The 18,955-nt window shown below is 44.7% G+C and overlaps 1 protein-coding gene across 3 annotated transcripts in view; it reads right to left on the bottom strand.

Annotated features, from left to right (window-relative positions):
- The window catches only part of PPHLN1 (periphilin 1), a 145,111-nt gene that overhangs the window by 109,200 nt on the left and 16,956 nt on the right, over positions 1-18,955 (bottom strand). For all 3 annotated transcript variants that reach the window (XR_003755904.2, XM_029054673.2, XM_029054667.2), the window contains 4 exons: positions 13,894-13,936; positions 9,760-9,851; positions 3,882-4,049; positions 442-497 (listed from right to left, as the gene is read on the bottom strand). Coding sequence is in view for 2 of the 3 variants with exons in the window: in XM_029054673.2 (XP_028910506.1) it covers positions 442-497; positions 3,882-4,049; positions 9,760-9,851; position 13,894 (317 nt within the window). In the remaining variant the exon portion in view is untranslated. The remainder of the gene's footprint in view (positions 1-441; positions 498-3,881; positions 4,050-9,759; positions 9,852-13,893; positions 13,937-18,955) is intronic.

The raw sequence follows: 18,955 nt of genomic DNA, 5'->3' as shown, positions 1-18,955 counted from the left end.
CTCTCTCCCTATCAGCAGGACTACACGCAGGATGGGGATTAGGGGGCAACAGACATGCTCGTGGAAGCAGCTGCCAGGGTGGTTCCTTTAAAAAAAGAAAAAAACTACTGGAAACTCGAGCAGTGGTGAGAGGAAGGGGGAGAGAAGATGTGGGGGACTGGGGAGGGGGGACTGTGAGCAAGAAAGGGTTGGGCAGCATACGCAGTGTATTTGGACTTACCTTTGGGACCCAGTCATGTCAGGACTGGTTCTGGAACAGAATCAAACTAACTGAACATTACTGCACGGGCAAAATATACCCACATTGAAACCGAGCAGTGACCAAGGTGACTCCTTGTCTTGCCCAAAGTAGCCTTCTACCCTTTATGATTTTTGAAGTCAGAGGGCTTCATGAATGCAGAGGAATTTGACATTAACGCATTTTTTTTTTCATCTCAATACCTGTAGTCAGATTGACGATGATCATCCCTTGGCCATCTATTATATCCAGAGTCATCCTGCAATAAAAAGAAATTGTTCAGATACGTGCTTTGTTGAAATAATTTTGCTGCAACAGAAATACATAACTAAGAAAGAGGTACAAAGAGGGGTAGGAAGAAAATCATAGTACAATCATCATTTCTAGAAATTACACTGTACTCAGACGCACCACTGCTTTATAATATTTAGAGAAGCAGCGTGGCGCAGTGGATAGAGCACGGACTTGGGAGTCAGAGGTCATGGGTTCGAAGCCCGACTCTGCCACTTGTCAGCTGTGTGACTGCGGGCAAGTCACTTAACTTCTCTGTGCCTCAGTTACTTTATCTATAAAATGGGGATTAAGACTGTGAGCTTTACGTGGCACAACCTGATTACCCTGTATCTACCCCAGCACTTAGAACAGTGCTCTGCACATAGTAAGCACTTTACAAATATCAACATTATTATTATTATTATTAAGATGTTACTATTAATATCATTACTATTTCTGAAAAAGACAAACAAATCTGAGTTTTAAAATGTACAATTAATAAAACAAGGTGATATAATTCTGGATTTAATTTAAAGATTTGGGGGCCTAATTTTTTGCAAAACAGATTACTTTGCCCGTCCTCCCCATAAATATCAGGCAAGGGAACATATCTGCAATACTTTCTTCCTAAACCTATCGAAGCAGAAAACCTCTGAAGTCTACAGAGAGGAAAAAAAACATCAAACCTGGGAAGGTTACAAGGAAGTTTCAAGAGTCAAAATGAGTCCGCATAGCATATTTCAACAGGAGGTAGGTGTTTCTAATCCTGAATACTCTAACATTTACGAAACCTGACACTGTAACCGTCAGTTTCTTCTGATTGACATGGCTACCTTTGTGTTGTACCTAGGCTGATGCCAGTTGTCAGACAAGCAAACCCCAATTCTGCCATCACTTTCCAGCCAAAACGCACTGTGAAAACTTAAATTTTTTTACTGTAAATTTTTACTATAAAATAAAAATTTTTAAACTCTCTTCCATTCCTCCCATGAATTACTTTTGAAGTGAACAGAAGGTGGCTTTCACTTCATCCAGGCCCCCAAGATCACAGGTGTGACGGAAACCGTGAGCTCCACATGGGACAGGGACTGTATCCAAAGCAAATTGCTTGTATCCACCCCAGGCTTAATACAGTGTTTGGCACAAAGTAAAATACTTAAAAAATTATCATTATTATTATTATCTAACTCGGCCAGCAGGCAAAAAGGCAGCCAGAAAGCAGATGGTGAGGGGGAGGGAGAGGGCATGGAAAGAGTCAAAGCCAGAGTTTGCAGGAGGCAAAGTTGGCTGACAATAATAATGATAATAATAATGATGGCATATGTTAAGCGCTTACTATTTGCAAAGCACCGTTCTAAGCGCTGGGGAGAATACAAGGTGATCAGGTTGTCCCACGTGGGGCTCACATTTTACAGATGAGGTAATTGAGGCCCAGAGAAGTTAAGTGACTTGCCCAAAGACACCCACCTGACAAGCGGCAGAGCTGGGATTAGAACCCATGACTTCTGACTCCCCAGCCCATGCTCTTTCCACTGAGCCACGCTGCTTCATACCATAATGTGTCATACGATAATTGCACTGACTTTCAGTATTAGAAAGTGCTTCTCAAACACGTTTTTTAGTGTACCACTTTAAAATAATATTTTACTTCAAAACTCCAAGAGCTAAGGTACCGGACATAATGTTGCTCTGAGGGAGAAGGCAGGAGATTTCCATTTCCAATTCCCCTGGGGAGAGAGCTGGCCTAATTACTCGGGGGATGTTAAATTCCTTCTTCCAAACTTTTTTTTTCACCCTCTCCGCCCTTCTCAATTCCTGAAAATCAGTATGACAGGTAGAAACGAGTGGGAAGATGCAGAAAATGATAATCAAGTGTCTAGATTCATTCATTCAAATAGTACTGAGAGCTTGGGAGAGCACAATACAACAATGAATAGACACATTCCCTGCCCACAATGAGCGTACAGTCTGGGGGGGTGGGGGGTCAGACATTAATATAAAAAAATTACAGATCTGTACATGAGTACTGCGGGGCTGGGAAGGGGGGAAGAACAAAGGGAGCAAGTCATGGCGACGCAGAAGGAGTGGGAGAAGAGGAGAGCGAGGACAGAGTTAGGGAAGGCTTCCTGGAGGAGCTGTGCCTTCAAAAAGGCTTTGAAGCAGGGGAGAGTAACTGTCTGGAGGATTTGAGGAGGGAGGTCGTTCCAGGCCAGAGGCAGGACATGGGCTAGGGGTCAGGGGCGAATTAAACAAGATCAAAGTACAGAAGGTTAGCATCAAAAGAGCAAAGTGTGCAGGCTGGGTTGTTGTAGAAAAGTAGCGAGGTGACATAGGAGGGGGCAAGGTGATGGACTGCTTTAAAGCCAGTGGCAAGGAGTTTTTCTTTGACGCGGAGGTGGATGAGCATCCACTGTAGTTTTTGAGGAGTCGAGTTACATGTCTCCTTCCCTGCCCAATTAGGCTCAGCTATGAGGACCGGCCCCAAACTCTCTGATAAATAAGGTGCTAAATACGACCTTTTCTGACTGTTGAAATATGAAGACCACAGAGTTATTTTTATTTTGGGGGTTACAAAGTGGAATGGGAAACGTTTATACAAGTCAGAACTTTATTCTCTATCCCACCAATTTCCATTATGTTTTTCAATCTTGGTTGTGAGTGTAACTCAAACCATAGCCATGAGTCAAAATTTCCTTGACCATTTTTGAAGATAAAGGAAAGACTCAGGACCTTATCATAGAGATTCAAATCTGTACTGTTCTGTCCCATCGTGAAAGCACATACTCAATAAATACTGCTGGAAGACTAACTGATGCCCCACACTCCAGTCTAACGCTCCAGATCTCCGTTAGTAATCTCCAATCAACAACTCTATTTATTGGGCACTTACAGTACTTAGGGCACTGCACTAAACATTTAGAGGATAAAATTGAGGAAGAACACAACTCCTGTCCTAAGATCTGCAAGTACCAAGCAAGACTTGCTTTTTTTCAACTCATTCCATGTCATAATAATAATAACTGTGGCATTTGTTCAGCATTTACTATGTGCCAGGCACTCTATTAAGAGATAGGGAAGATACAAGAGATTCAGGTTGGACAGTCTCTGTCCCACATGGGACTCTCAGTCTTCATCATCATTTTACAGCTGAGATGGCATATTAAAGTGACTTGCCCAAGGTCGCACAGTGGACAGACAGTGGAGCTGGGATTAGAACCCAGTTCCTTCTGCCTTCCAAGCCCGTGCTCCATCCACTAGGCGACGCTGCTTCTTACTATGTTCAACATGAAAAAATATTTGTATTAAAATGATCCTGAACTAAAAAGACAGAGAAATAATAAGATCATGACCCTGGAAAAGGGTTACATACGCCTCTGTGAGGTGGCCCATTTCTTCGATCGTGAGAAAAACTGCGGCCTTCATCGTAGTCTCGATAATCGACGTGGCCATAATCGTATCTGCTGTAGCTGCCTTCGCCAGGTCTGTCTAGGAGAGGTGGTTTCTTGGGCACAACATTAACTACTCTATGGTAGTCATCCTAAAACAAATAGAGAGAAATATTTCACTGCTGTCAAAGATGCCAAGGGTTCTTAGGTTATCCAAGGGGAAAAAATACACTGGTTAGTGGAGAGAAAACTCCTTATTAAGTTAGGGATTTCTATGCTGCTTTCCCGCAATGGTTTCCTCAGAAAGAAGGATAGCAAGGAAGGCGACACTACAATTCAGTTGTAGGCACCACCATGAAGACAATCAAGACAATCCTACTTGTACTGTGAGCCTCATAAGGGAGAGAGTCCACGTCCAACCTAATTCATATGTACCTACTCCAGCACTTGGAACAGTGTTTGTCTCACAGTAGGTGCTAAACAAGTACCATTTTTAAAAAAATGGTATTTATTGAGCACTTCCTGGTGGAGAGCACTGAACTTCGCACTTGAGAGCTGGGTTGGCAGACGTGTTCCCTGTCCACAAGGAGGTGACAGTCTAGAGGGGGCTTACAAACATCAGTAGCGGTACTTCAGGGGCCAGAGCAATTAAAAATCGCATCAGCTGCGCAACTTGCTGTTTATAATGTTAGGATAAAGCACAGTGAGCTTTCGTTCGGTCCACGTATGTCTCACACAACTGCAAGTCTACAGAAAGAAGAATCGCCCAAAATTTATATCTTCCTCTTATCCAACACCATGTGAGACTCCAATACAAGCAACCTTTCCTTGCAAAAAATCTTAGTAAGAATTTATTTTATATCTGTAAATAAGGCTACGCATGAAACCGGAGTTTTTTCAGCCATGACTGAGTAGTGAAGAGTGACACAAGTACTCAGCAGTAGACTCTTAACATGGGAGAATCCTTTACTGGACATCATCAGACCAAACACTGTCAAAGACTAAATGATGCGCATTTCTCTTAACCTTTCCTTGGAATTAGAAGCTACAACAATAAAAACTTGGTCAATTATTTAAAATACTTGAGGCGCATATACAGAAATGTATAGTGTTTACGAAGAACTGCTTTGCAAATTCAGCAGTGTTATGAAGTGACAATAACTGTGAAGAAAAGTCCACGATGACCTCACCCATCTCAAACATCCTCACCGGCAGTAATTCTGCCCGAGAACCTCAGTTCTCCTCCCTTACTGACTCCCCTGCCCATTGGAGCTTCTGTCAGTCAAATTAAATGAAATATAAGAGGACTGAGGGAAACAAAGAAGCTTATTTTAAACAATCTGCATTGTCTTGACGGTATATGATATCATGCCGGGATTATTTTAAGAGGATCTAGATGCAGCTTTTTCATCTTCCCGCAAAAACTTCAATCACCAGAAAGTAGGGAAGAAACACGGTGGTGAATGCAGACATTATTCCCCAAAGACATGCAAGTTCCAAAGGAAGAGAACTCTGGAAAAATGCAAAATAACCAGGTTTCAACCAATTCAACTAGAAAAAAAGCTCAGCTTTAGTATTACAAACTACTCTGGGCCAGCACACGACAATGTGATTTTTCCTCATGGCTCACTGTCTTCTACAGACACAACTTTGAAAAGGGCAGGAAAGGATTTTTTTTTCCTTGCGGTATTTGTTAAACGCTTACTACATGATGGGCACTGTCACTCATTCATTCAAAAGTATTTATTGAGCGCTTACTCTGTGCAGAGCACTGCACTAAGTGCTTGGAATGTACAATTCAGCAACAGATAGAGACAATCCCTGCCCAGTGACGGGCTTACAGTCTAATCGGGGGAGACAGACAAAAACAATAGCAATAAATGGAATCAAGGGGATGTACACCTCATTAACAAAATAAATAGGGTAATAAAAATATCTACAAATGAGCAAATGAGCACAGTGCCGAGGGGAGGGGAAGGGAGAGGGGGAGGAGCAGAGGGAAAGGGAGGAAAGGGGGCTTAGCTGAGGGAAGGTGAAGAGGGGGGCAGAGAGGCAGCAGAGGGAGCAGAGGGAAAAGGGGAATCTCAGTCTGGGAAGGCCTCTTGGAGGAGGTGAGCTCTCAGTAGGGCTTTGAAGAGGGGAGGAGAGTTAGTTTGGCAGAGGTGAGGAGGGAGGGCATTCCAGGACAGCAGGAGGACGTGGCCCAGGGATCGACAGTGGGATAGGCGAGAATGGGGGACGGTGAGGAGGTGGGTGGCAGAGGAGAGGAGCCTACGGGGTTGGCAGTAGAAAGAGAGAAAGGAGGAGAGGTAGGAGGCGGCGAGGTGATGGAGAGCCTTGTAGCCTAGAGTGAGAAGTTTTTGTTTCGTGCGGAGGTTGATGGGCAACCACTGGAGGTTTTTAAGAAAGGGACTGACAGGCCCAGAGCGTTTCTGCAGGAAGATGAGCCGGGCAGCGGAATGAAGAATGAAGAAGAATGGAGCGGGGCGAGACAAGAGGGAGATCAGAGAGAAGGCTGACACAATAATCCAGCTGGGATATTATGAGAGCCTGTAACAGTAAAACAGCCGTTTGGGTGGAGAGGAAAGGGCGGATGTTGGCGATATTATAAAGGTGAGACCGGCGGGTCTTGGTGACGGATCGGATGTGTGGGGTGAACGAGAGAGCTGAGTCAAGAATGACACCAACGTTGCGGGCTTGAGAGACGGGAAGGATGGTCGTACCATCCACGGTGACAGGAAAGTCAGGAAGAGGACAGCGCTTGGGAGGGAAGATGAGGAGCTCAGTTTTGGACATGTTGAGTTTTAGGTGGTGGGCAGACATCCAGGTGGAGACGTCCCGGAGGCAGGAGGAGATACGAGGCGGAAGGGAGGGGGAGAGGACGGGGCGGAGATGTAGATTTTCTCAAGCGCTGGGGTAGATATAAGCTAATCAGGTAGGACACAGTCCCTGTCCCACATGGGGCTCACAGTCATAATCCCCATTTTACAGATGAGGTAACTGAGGCACAGAGAATTGAAGTAACTTGCCCACGATCACAAAGGAGACAGGAATTAGAACCCAGGTCCTTCTAACTCCCAGGCACGTGTTCTATCCACTGGGCCCTGCTGCTTCTCCAGACGATGAAATTCCACATAGGTCTGGTTGAAAATTCCCTTGTTTTCCCATGTTGAGAGAAGCAGAAGTAGAAAGAAAAACAGAGAGAGCACAGGAGAAAGGGGGGGGGAAAGATTGCGGGAGAGAGAAAGCCAGAGAGCGAGAGAGAGACCGTGTGGAGGGTGGTGGGAAGGGTGGTAATGAGTGCTCTAAGAAAAACATAACAGGGAGGAATGGGAAAGAAGGATAAAAAAGGGAGAGGTGGTGATAAAAAAGTGAAAAGTGAAGAAGGAGGCAACCAAAGAACAATAATAATAATAATAATAGTAATTGTGGTATTTGCTAAGCGCTTACTACGTGCCAGGCACTGTTCTAAGAGCCGGGGTACAAACGAGATAATCGGGTTGGACGCAGTCGCCGTCCCACATGGGGCTCGCGGTACTAATTCGCATTTTACAGCTGAGGGGACTGAAGTCAGAGCAAAGTCCAGTTCCAGGGTGGGGGCTCAGCCAGTCTTTCCTCTGGCCTCCAGACCCTACCTGCCTCGGGGTTCTCCCTATCTCCAGTTCTCATGGGACAGCCTTTCTATCTGTCCCAGGATCCAGCCTGACCTTTCTGCTTCTCGACACAATGGGAGAGTTAGGCTTCCTCTCCTCTCTAGTCAGCCCCTCCCAGACTGGTCTTTCCCCATCCACAGCAATAGTCAAACAAAGGCCTAGTCCTTTTGTTCTCATTGTGGCTAGGCCCCACTGTAAGAAATACTGAAACAGCCTTCAAAATCCCTGATTCAATCTGCTCTCAAGGAAATGAACCCTGCTGGCCCCCCATTTCTTTCTATTCACCGACTCTGGAGAACTGATGTCATCACAGAGTTGAGTGACTTTCCCCATCCCAGGCCAAAAAGTCCAATGTCCAATGGAAATGTCCAATGGGCAGTGCGAGGTCGGACTATTCTTCCCCAACCTGATATACGTTTCCATGTCCCATCTGCCTCTTTTACCCACGTCAACTACCCTCATCGCTAACAGAGCCCAGTAAGAGCCTCCAAAATGGATTTTCCCAGAATTCTGCACAGTTGTATCTCAGAAAGTCCTTGGACTTTACATGATTTGAGTCCGAAGAGTGCATCGATCTGAAACAAGGTCGGAATTCATTTTCTCAGAGGAACAAGTGGGAGTTGATTCCAAACTTTCATTGTCTACCCAAATGATCCAGAGTGATTCAATTATAGAAGAGTAACAGAGATAAAAGAGCAATGTTAATCGACTGGAGTCAGAGAGATTCCATGATAGGGTTACTAAGTTCACTGAAAGAAAAATGGGTGTGTTGACCGTCCCCGATGATTTTCCCCGGCCCTTCTCCTCCCACTGCCCCCCCATTTTCACCTATGCCCCCTTGCCTCTCCCACTCAGCCCACCTTGCCCTCTTAACCTTATGAAGCAGCGTGGCTCACTGGAAAGAGCGCGGGCTTTGGAGTCAGAGGTCATGGGTTCGAACCCCGGCTCTACCACTTGTCAGCTGTGTGACTTTGGGCAAGTCACTTAACTTCTTGGTGCCTCAGTTACCTCATCTGTAAAATGGGGATTAAGACTGTGAGCCCCACGTGGGACAACCTGATTCCCCTGTCTACCCCAGCGCTTAGAACAGTGCTCGGCACATAGTAAGCGCTTAACAAATACCAACATTATTATTATTATTAACCTTTCTGTCCCATTCCGCCCCCAACCACAGCTTTTAAAATTGTGTTTCCATTTCCTCGCAGGTGTCGAGAGCCCCCGGGTCTGGTGCCGTAAAGAAGACTAGTGTTGTACAGATGAAACTGCTAAGTTGTAAAGCTGAAACAGGGTGTGAATACCGTGAGCTTTCCAAGGAACAGGGACCACCTGTACAGTCTCTCCCGATGCTTAGTACCGGGCTCTGCGCACTGTAAACCATTAATAGATACTATTACTACTAATTCAGATAGTCGTGTTATTACATCTCACACAGAGAAGCAGCATGTTGTAGTAGAGCACGGGCCTGGGAGTCAGGTCGTGGGTTTTAATCCCGGCTCCACCACCTGTCTGCTGTGTGACCTTGGGCGAGTCACTTCACTGGGCCTCAGTTACTTCATCTGGAAAACTGGGTTTGAGACAGTGGGACAGGGCCTATGTCCAGCTCGATTTGCCTGTAGCCACCCCGGTGCTTATTACAGTGCCTGTCACATAGTAAGTGCTTAAATACCAAGAGGACATCTTGTGTTGAGAACTTCCAATACTTCGCTCCTCTAATGCCCACCTACTCACTATACCGCGATGTCATCTCTCTGGATGTCAACTTCCTTGGCCCACAATCTCCCTCTGGCCTGTAACTCCCTTCGCCTTCAATATCCAACAGACGATCCCTCTCCCCACCTTCGAAACCTTATTAAAATCACATCTCCTCTAAGGGGTCTTCCCCAACTAAGCCCTCATATTTCCCCTACTCCCTCTCCCTTCTGCATCACCTAAGCACTTGGATCTGTAGCCTTTAAGCATTTGATAGGCATCCCACCCTCGGTCCCACAGCATCTATGTGCAGATCCATAATTTATTTATTTTACTGTCTGCCTCCCCCTCTAGACTGGAAGCTCCCTGTGGGGAGGGAATGTGTCTTCTGATTCCGCTGACTGGGACTCTCCCAGGTACTTAATATGGTACTCCGCACCCAGGAAGCACTCAATAGGTATACTATTTCTAAGAAATACGACCTACAATGACAAAGGTTTCTATCACGTAGTTTACCTACCTCGGAGTGAGTTCGCGGAGGTAGTCGCTCTCTTGGAAGTCTTTCATACTCATACCGTCCATCAGACCACATTTCATCTCGTCTGTATGCCACTACAGTGAAAAGTAAAAACACAAAATCTCAGACTTTATGATAAGAAGCTTTTAATTTTGTCTTGTCTTATGCTGTCGAGTCATCTCCGACTTATAGGGACACCATGGACATATCTCTCACAGAACGACCCAAAGCCGACTGCAATCATCCCGGGAGCGTATCCGTAGAGTTTTCCTGGTACAAATACAAAAGTGGTTTACCATTGCCTCCTCTGTGCAGTAAACCATTTTTAATACTGAAAGAAAATTACAAATAATTCTTCCTGGGGCAAGTGCAGTACATTGAACAAAAGATGAACACTGGTTTTACTTTTTTTTATGTCTCCCTACACTAATGCTTCCCCAAACAGGCAACAGAGCAGTGGAGTTGTGGAGCTACTCCAAGTAAATTAGAACAAAGAGGCAGAAATATGCACTTTGCCTAGGTTTAATACATAATGGGCATCTCATTCTGGTCCCTGTGCAGTTTTCATTTTCTGGCTCTGCTTTCCTACGATCTTCTGACTCTGCCACTGTTCTATCACTGCCTCTACGAACATGACTATCTATGTTTGTGTCATTCAATGAGTGTTCCACACTGAAGCTCGTTTGTGTGCCCTGCATATTTGGGTAGGGGATCGTATGCATGCACGCCAAATATTGAGGGGAGGACTGCACAATTACGGTGGACTGTAGAGGAAATGCAGTGGGAAGAATGCAAATGTCTGTCGGTTTCTGGGGCACATATGGGCAGGTGGGTGGGTCTTTGAGGGAGGTGGGGAGAATTGGGGTGTGTGTGTGTGTGTGTGTGTGTGTGTGTGTGTGAGAGAGAGAGAGAGAGAGAGAGAGAGAGAGAGAGAGAGAGAGAGAGAGAGAGAGAGAGAGAGAGAGAGAGAGAGAGAGAGAGAGAGAGAGAGAGAGAGAGAGAGAGAGAGAGAGAGAGAGAGAGAATTCAGAAGTGTGGCCAAATGGATAGAGCATTGGTCTGGGAGCCAGACGATCTTGGGTTCAATCCCGGCTCCGCCACTTGTCTGCTGGGTGACCCTGGGAAGTCACTTCACTTCTCTGTATCTCTGTTCCCTCAACTTTAAAATAGAGATTAAGACTGTGAGCTCTATGTGGAACATGGACTGTGTTCAATCCTATTAGCTTGTCTCTATCCCAGCGCTTAGTATGGTGCCTGGCACTTAGTAAGGAGTTAAAAATCTCTCTCTCTCTCTCTCTTCCCTTCCCTCACTCTATTCCCCTCTCTCCACCCTACTCTTACCATTTTCTGCCTTCCAAGCCACTTGCCACTGTTTCTGATCTCCATCTTCAAAACTATCCTTTCTTACTATTCCCACTCTCATCTTTCATTTCCTTCTCCTCATTCTCTTCCACGCCGACCACCCCATCCTAACCCTCCGTTCACACATCCCGGCCGGGTTAGAGGCAAGGGCGGTTAATAATGATGAAAATAATTATGGTATTTGTTAAGCACTTACTATATGCCGAGCACTGTTCTAAGTGCTGGGGTAGATATATGGTAATCAGGCTGTCCCACATGGAGCTCACAGTTTTAATCCCCATTTTACAGATAAGTGAGGCACAGAGAAGTTAAGTGGCTTGCCCAGGGTCACACAGCAGACAAGCGGAGGATCCGGGAATAGAACTCACGTCTTCGGACTCCCAAGCCCGTGCTCTTGCCACTGAGTCACGCTGCTTCTCTAAAAACCAAGTACAGCGAGCTCTCCATTCCCATTTCCATCTACCGGGCCCCAGTCTCCGTCCCTCAGTCTCCCTCCGACCTCTCTCTGGCCCAGGGAGCAGTCAATACCAAGGCTAAATGGCCACCTCAAGCTTTCCTTTAGAAATGGACATCGATAGACGGATTAGAAGGTGAGTTTCTTTTCACCAGCCTTGACTCTCATTCCATCAGAATCTGACAGATCTGCTGAGTACATGGCTTGAGGGGGTTTTTTGTGTTGCCTTAATGAGATGTCATTACTCACTGTGACAGCCAGATGATAGTTCCTATGAAACTGTAAGGTAATAGCTCCAACTTTTGTTAAGAGGGAAGATTTTTTTAGACACCTTAAGGGGAAAAAACTATGTCTCTGGCTAAACCTGTGAATCACATTAAGAGCCACAGATAAATGGCTACGGCAGCTTTCACTGGCTACCGTGGATGGCCTCGGTTGCTTTGTTAGCCGAGATTTTCTATACTAATCCGCCACACCGAAATATAATTTAGTATAATGGAGCTGTCCAGTTGTACTGCAGGAGAAAGATTATCGTGAAAATACGAAGGTGGGTTTGGGTGCTTCTGATCAAAATGGCTTGGACAGTACTGCCTTAAAGTGACCTGGAAAAAGGCCTGGGAAACAATGGAAGAGGCTTAAACAAGCGAATCCCCTAAAAGACGGAGGGGAGATCATTCCTACCAAGTTTAAAGGGTGAGCTCCTCAGCTCTTCCATCAGGAAGAATGACTTCTACCTTCCATCTTCATAATCCATTTTATAATCCTCCATTTTAGGGTATTTTAAAACCTTTCATAACAGGCCCTCCTCAATTCTCAGGAAGATATAGGTCACATGAAGATGTAAGTTATAGCCTAATATACTTTTTATGGGTTTTTAATGTTTTATAATTTTTATGTCATCATACAGGCAACTGTAGACATGAAATGCTTCTCATGGGGGTGGGGGGAAGGGACATCTTTTTATGACCTATAGAAACTGTACATGGGTAAATGTTATTAGAAAAAAATAACAGCTATGACGGCCTACTAAAAATAATGTTCTCAAGTTATCCTTTTAAGCTGCACTGTCGACAACATCAGATCTGTAGTGTAGGCTTTAATTTATTTCTGCAATGTGACAAGAATCCGCACATCAACACCCAACATCTTTGATGATATAAATAATGAGGGATAAAAGCGTAAGCTTCCATTTCAATAGTAATTCCAGTAATTAGCAACGGTAGAATTTAAAGAAAAAAACCTATATGTTATTATCTAAAGCTGTGGAGTTTCGACACAGATGAAACAGCCATGGCAGAGAAGTAGCGTGGCCTAGTGTAAAGAGCACAGGCCTGGGAGTAGTAGGTCCTGGGTTCCAATCCCAGACCCAGTCACTTGAATGCTGTGTGACCTTGGGCAAGTCATGTAACTTCTCTGTGCTTCAGTTACCTCATCTGTAAAATGGGGATTGAAACTGTGAGCCCAGTGCAGGACCTGGACTGTGTCCAACCTTGTATTTATCGATGCTTTGCACAGTGCCTGACACACAGTATGCACTTAAAAAAAACATTAAAATACATACGTATATACATACTTTAGAATTGATAAAGGTTAAGGAAGACTAGGAATGGTGGAGAAGAAAACATTTTAAAAAATACTTCTTATGGCCAAGTCCTGTTATAAGCCACAATTTCAACAGCCCACTCCCTTCTGTTTCAAGTGTTCCTTTTTTTTCTTTAACAATAAACCCACCACCATAACTAAAGAGAGGCTTTTAAAATTCTACTACAGAAAACTCCTTTAACTACTCAAGTTTTAATGTTTAGGGTAAATTAATCTAGAACATTGGGGGAAAAAAAGCAATATCTCATGCTTAATAGTAAGTATTTCAGAAGAACTCATATTGACCAAAATGAAAACAAATCATTATACAGAAAAAAAGAAAAGGGAACCACTCAAGTCAAAAGAGGGTTTTTTTCCCATGTCCTTCTTCCTAAACCCACTGTGAGAAGGGACCTACCACAAGGGACAGCCTGTGAGAACCTAGACAACTTAAGCTAAAGACCTAGTACCTGATAAAGGGTACAGAAATTGGATCCAGGGCTTTTTGAGTTCAAAACAAGTCAAAACAATGAGTAAAACGATGAAAGGTAAAAACTGAAGAGACAGAAAGGGAAGAAAGAGAAAACTGATATTGAAAATTTCAACTATTACAATGCCAAAAGTGATTAGCCATTAAGCCAGAAAAGAAAAATAAATTTTAAAAACTATGAAATTAAAAATACTGAATTTAATCCTTGACTCACAAAGAAATCAGCCAGAATAACTACTATGGAACTTACTTGTGTCTCTTCAGGAATCAATTTTTAAATCTCCAAGAAGCTCCTGGGAATTAAAAAATATAATCATTAAAACAATTTAACATTATGTTTCCCACAATCTCTCTTCCTGCACAAATGAATCTAACTTGTCTTTTATCAATTGATATTTAATGACAAAGTTAAAAAAGGTAACTTCTCAGGACTGGAGCCTAAACACTGACCGCCATCCAACTCAATCTTTCAATGCTCACATCATGCTACATTCCTGAATTTTTGTAAGACGGAAAACAAAATAGGAAGTCAGAGAATCCCCATTTTCACCTGATTTGTGTGTTTTTGGGGCGGGGGCAGGGGGGGCAGAGAAACAGGACCTCCAGAGAACTGCAAGTAGCTCCCAGAAATGAGTTTCATTTATGTCCTCTTTGCTCCATGTTAAACACTGGACACCCAAGTCAGTTCCCATCTCCAACCACTCCACCTCAAAATCTATCCTAAGTGTTTGGGAGGGAAGAATACAACAGAACCAGCAGACGTGTTCCCTGATCATAACATGTCTAAGAGGGAGACAGACATTAAGTGAAATAATCAATCAATCATATTTGTTGAGGGCCGTGTGCAGGGCACCGTACTAAGCATTTGGGAGAGCAGAACACACTAATATAACAGAACATTCCCTGCCCACAACAAGGTTACAGTCTACGGGGGTAGACAGACATTTATACAGTAGAAATTTAAAGATATGTACATATAATAATGTTGGTATTTGTTAAGCGCTTACTATGTGCCGAGCACTGTTCTAAGCGCTGGGGTAGACACAGGGGAATCAGGTTGTCCCACGTGGGGCTCACAGTCTTCATCCCCATTTTACAGATGAGGGAACTGAGGCATAGAGAAGTTAAGTGACTTGCCCAAAGTCACACAGCAGACAAGTGGCCGAGCCGGGATTCGAACCCATGAACTCTGACTCCAAAGCCCGTGCTCTTTCCACTGAGCCACGCTGCTTCTCTGGGGTTGGGGATGGGGTGAATATCAAATCCAAGGGTCACAGATCCAGGTGCACAGATGCCGCCGAAGGGAGAGCGAGCTGGGGAAAAGAGGGGGTAATCGGGGAAGGCCTCTCGGAGGAGATGAGACTTTAACAATACTTGAAAGGTGGGGAGAGTGGTGGTCCAGCACACTTGTGGGGGTAGGGGGAAAGTTCCAGCTTAGGGGGAGGATGTGGGAAAGAGGTCGGCGGCAAGATAGTCGAGATCGGGGCACAGTGAATAAACCGGCGCTAGTGGAGTGTCCTTGCTGGGCTGGAATACAGATCAGTGAGGTGAGGTGGGATGAGGTGAGCTGATTGAGTGCTCTAAAGCAGCGTGGCTCAGTGGAAAGAGCGCAGGCTTGGGAGTCAGAGGTCATGGGTTCGAATCCCGGCTCTGCCACTTGTCAGCTGTGTGACCGTGGGCAAGTCACTTAACTTCTCTGTGACTCAGTTACCTCATCTGTAAAATGGGGATTAACTGTGAGCCTCACGTGGGACAACCCGACTACCCTGTTATCCACCCCAGCTCTTAGAACAGTGCTCTGCACATAGTAGGTGCTTTACAAATACCAACATTATTTATTATTATTATTATAATGGGAAGGAGTTTCTGTTTGATGTGGAAGTAGATGGGCAGCCACTGGAGGTTCTTAAGGAAAGGGGAGACATGGACTGAATGTTTTTGTCTCAAATTGACCCGTGTGGCAGAATGAAGTACGGAGTGGGGAGAGATGGGAGGCAGGGCGGTCAGCGAGGAGGTAGATGGAGTAGTCGAGACGAGATAGGATAAGTGCTTGGATCAGCACGGTAACAGTTTGGATGGGGAGGAAAGGGCAGATTTTAGTGTCGTTGTGAAGGTGGAACTGACCGGATTTGGTGACAGATTGAATATACGGGCGGATGAGAGATGAGTAGAGGGCCGAGCTAAGTTTATGGGCTTGTGAGATAAGGAGTATAGCGCATTAACTACAGTGACAGGAAAGACGGTGGAGGACAGGGTTTGGATCGGAAGATAAGGAGTTCACTTTTGAACGCATTTACTTCGAGGTGCCTGTGGGACTTCCCGGAAAGATGTCCTAAAGGCAGGAGGAAATGCAGGACTGCAGGGAAAGAGAGAGGTCAGGGCTGGAGATGTAGACTTGGGAATCACTTGCCTAGAGATGGCAGTTGAAGCAAGCCAGGGGAGCAATTGGGAAGAGAAAAGTGAGCAAAACTTTTCTCAGTTTCTTCTACCCTGCCACTACTAAACTATAACTTCTCATTTTACTGAAAGAAAAACATACAAATATATCTTAAGAACAACTTAAGCATTGGGGAAGCATGAAATTGGAAGTTATATCAATCAGTAGCATTTACTGAGCATCAGTGTGCACAGAATTATACGAAGCTCTTGGGAGAGCACAAAAGAATTAGTAGACAATCTCTGAATTTAGGGACTTTCCAATCTTGCTATATATATATATATATATATATATATGTGTGTGTGTGTGTGTGTGTGTGTGTGTGTGTGTGTGTGTGTGTGTGTGTGTGTGTGTGTGTGTGTGTGTGTGTACACAGAGAGATTTTTTTTAAGATAGCTCCTGAAACCATCTGAAGCAGTGTGACCTAGTGGAAAGAACCCAGGCCTGAGAGTCAGAAGACCTGAGCTCTAATCCCTACTCCATTCTTTTTTTATAAATAATAATAATAATAAAGGCATTTAAGCACTTACTATGTGCAAAGCACTGTTCTAAGCGCTGGGGGGTGATACAAGGTCATCAGGTTGTCCCACGTGAGGCTCACAGTCTTAACCCCCATTTTACAGATGAGGTCACTGAAGCATAGAGAAGCGAAGTGACTTGCCCAAAGTCACACAGCTGACAAGCGGCGGAGCCGGGGTTAGAACCCATTACCTCTGACTCCCAAGCCCGGGCTCTTTCCACTGAGCCACGCTGCTTCTCTGGTAGTTAAAGGGTAGTTAAGGGCTTACTTGGTGCCAGGCACTCTACTAAGTGCTGAGGTAAACACAAACTAATCAGGTTGATCACAGTCAGTGTCCCAACATGGGGCTCACAATCTTAATCCCCATTTTACAGATGAGGTAACTGAAGCACAGAGAAGTTAAGTGACTTGCCCAAGGTCACACAGCAAACAAGTGGTGGGGCCGGCTTCAGAACCCAGGTCCCTCAATCAATCAATGGTATTTATCGAGCACTTACTGTGTGCAGGGTGCCGTACTGTTTGGGAGAGTTTATACAACAGAGTTGGTAAACACGTCCCCTAGCCACAACGGAACTACAGTCTAGAGAAGCTCCACCACGTGCCTGCAGTGTGACCTCGGGCAAGTCACAACGTCTCCAGCCTCAGTTTCCCCATCTGTAAAATGGGGATTCAATACCCGCACTTGAGTCCCACGTGGGACCGGGACTAGGTCCAACTTGATTATCTTGCATCTAACCCAGTACTTACTACAGTGTCTGATACATAGCAAGTGCTTAACGAATGCTACAGTTACTCTTATTTTCTAGCTGCGCATTATTTTGGGTCCATTAGGTTGTGAAACGCCTCGAGCAATGGAATGTCTACTTGGTCTACTGTACCCACCCAGTTGCTTTGTAGCATTCTTTGCCACTGCAGACATGCAATCAATACTATTGATTATTGACTGTAAAGTCAATAACACTTGCAGTACAGCAATGCTTTAATGTATAATCCCTTTCTCTTAAATCAAAATTTAGTTGAACAGTAGACTGACCCCCACAGGATTGGGCCTTCAGGTATCCACTCTCCAGTATTCTTCCTCAAATAATCAATCTATTTACTGAGAGCACTTACTACGTACAGAGCCCTGTACTAAGCGCTTGGGAGAGTACAGTATAATAGAGGAGTGGGGAGACATGGACTGAATGTATGGTAGACACACTCCCTGCCCACAGAGAGTTTACAGTCGAGAAGGAGAGATCGACAGAAATAAATTATGGGGTTTTGGGGGCTGAGGGAGGGGTGCAAAAAGGAAGCAAATTCAAATGCAAGGGCGATGCAGAAGGGAGTAGGAGAAGAAAAGTATGGAATATTGATTTTAATCATCCTTCGTCTGTTCCGATTTGCACCTAAACTTTTAGAAGGAGAGACAAACACTAGAAATAAATTATGGGGCTTTGGGAGCTGAGGGAGGGGTGCAAAAAGGGTGCAAATTCAAGTACAAAGGCGATACAGAAGGGAGTGATGAAGTATGGGATGTTGATTTTAATCATCCTTCGTCTGTTCCAATTTGCACCTAAATTTTTCCCCAGATCTGCTCTTGCCTGGTGTCTCACTGCTTCTGCCAGTAAAATAGTTTCTCATGCTCACGCTCACGCTTCCCTTCCTTGAAAAATCATTGAGGTAAGTGTAACCTTTCACTTTGCTGTCCACGGAGATTTCTGCCTGACCACTTTCTGGGGGACGTGGGGAATTGAGCCCCGGTTGGATGCTATGCCAGCCTACCCTAGCTGCACGTCCCGGATTAAACAACAATATTCTCCTGGCACTTGTAATATCCAAACTACCACAACAAAGTAATAGTAACGGCAACGGCAGCATTTACTGAGCACCTCTTTTGGTACAATGTACTGTACTAAGCGCTTGTCAAGGATGGTTGCGAGTATGTTCATGGCGCTGGAGATACAAATTCACCAATACCTAGAGAAATGAAATGGCTGTAAGGAAACTAAGTGGTAAGCTCGTTGCGGGCAGCAAACGTGCCTCCCAACACTGTTGGATTGCCCTCTCCCAAGTGCTCAGTACAGTGCATTGCACACGGAAAGCTGTCAAATACCAATGATGATAACTGATGAAGAAGAAACTGGATCAATGTGGTTGAGCTTCAGCCTGTATGTGGCTGGGTGTTATTTCTGTCAGGCATCTGAGTCATTGACACTTTACTGTATAGCCCGGGGGAATTAAGTCACGGTGTAGATTGTCTAAAGGTACCTTAAAAGCTTGTTAGTGTCCTGCACAGAATCAATTTGAGTCTCCTGTCCGGCTTTCTATGGCTGTGTTCATGCAAATGACATTTGTTAATCACTGACTTTATGC

The sequence above is a fragment of the Ornithorhynchus anatinus genome, chromosome 2 (genome assembly GCF_004115215.2).
Source record: "Ornithorhynchus anatinus isolate Pmale09 chromosome 2, mOrnAna1.pri.v4, whole genome shotgun sequence".
Taxonomy (NCBI): domain Eukaryota; kingdom Metazoa; phylum Chordata; class Mammalia; order Monotremata; family Ornithorhynchidae; genus Ornithorhynchus; species Ornithorhynchus anatinus.
Note: the sequence above shows the minus strand (reverse complement) of the source record. Positions and strands in the feature narration are given on the sequence as shown.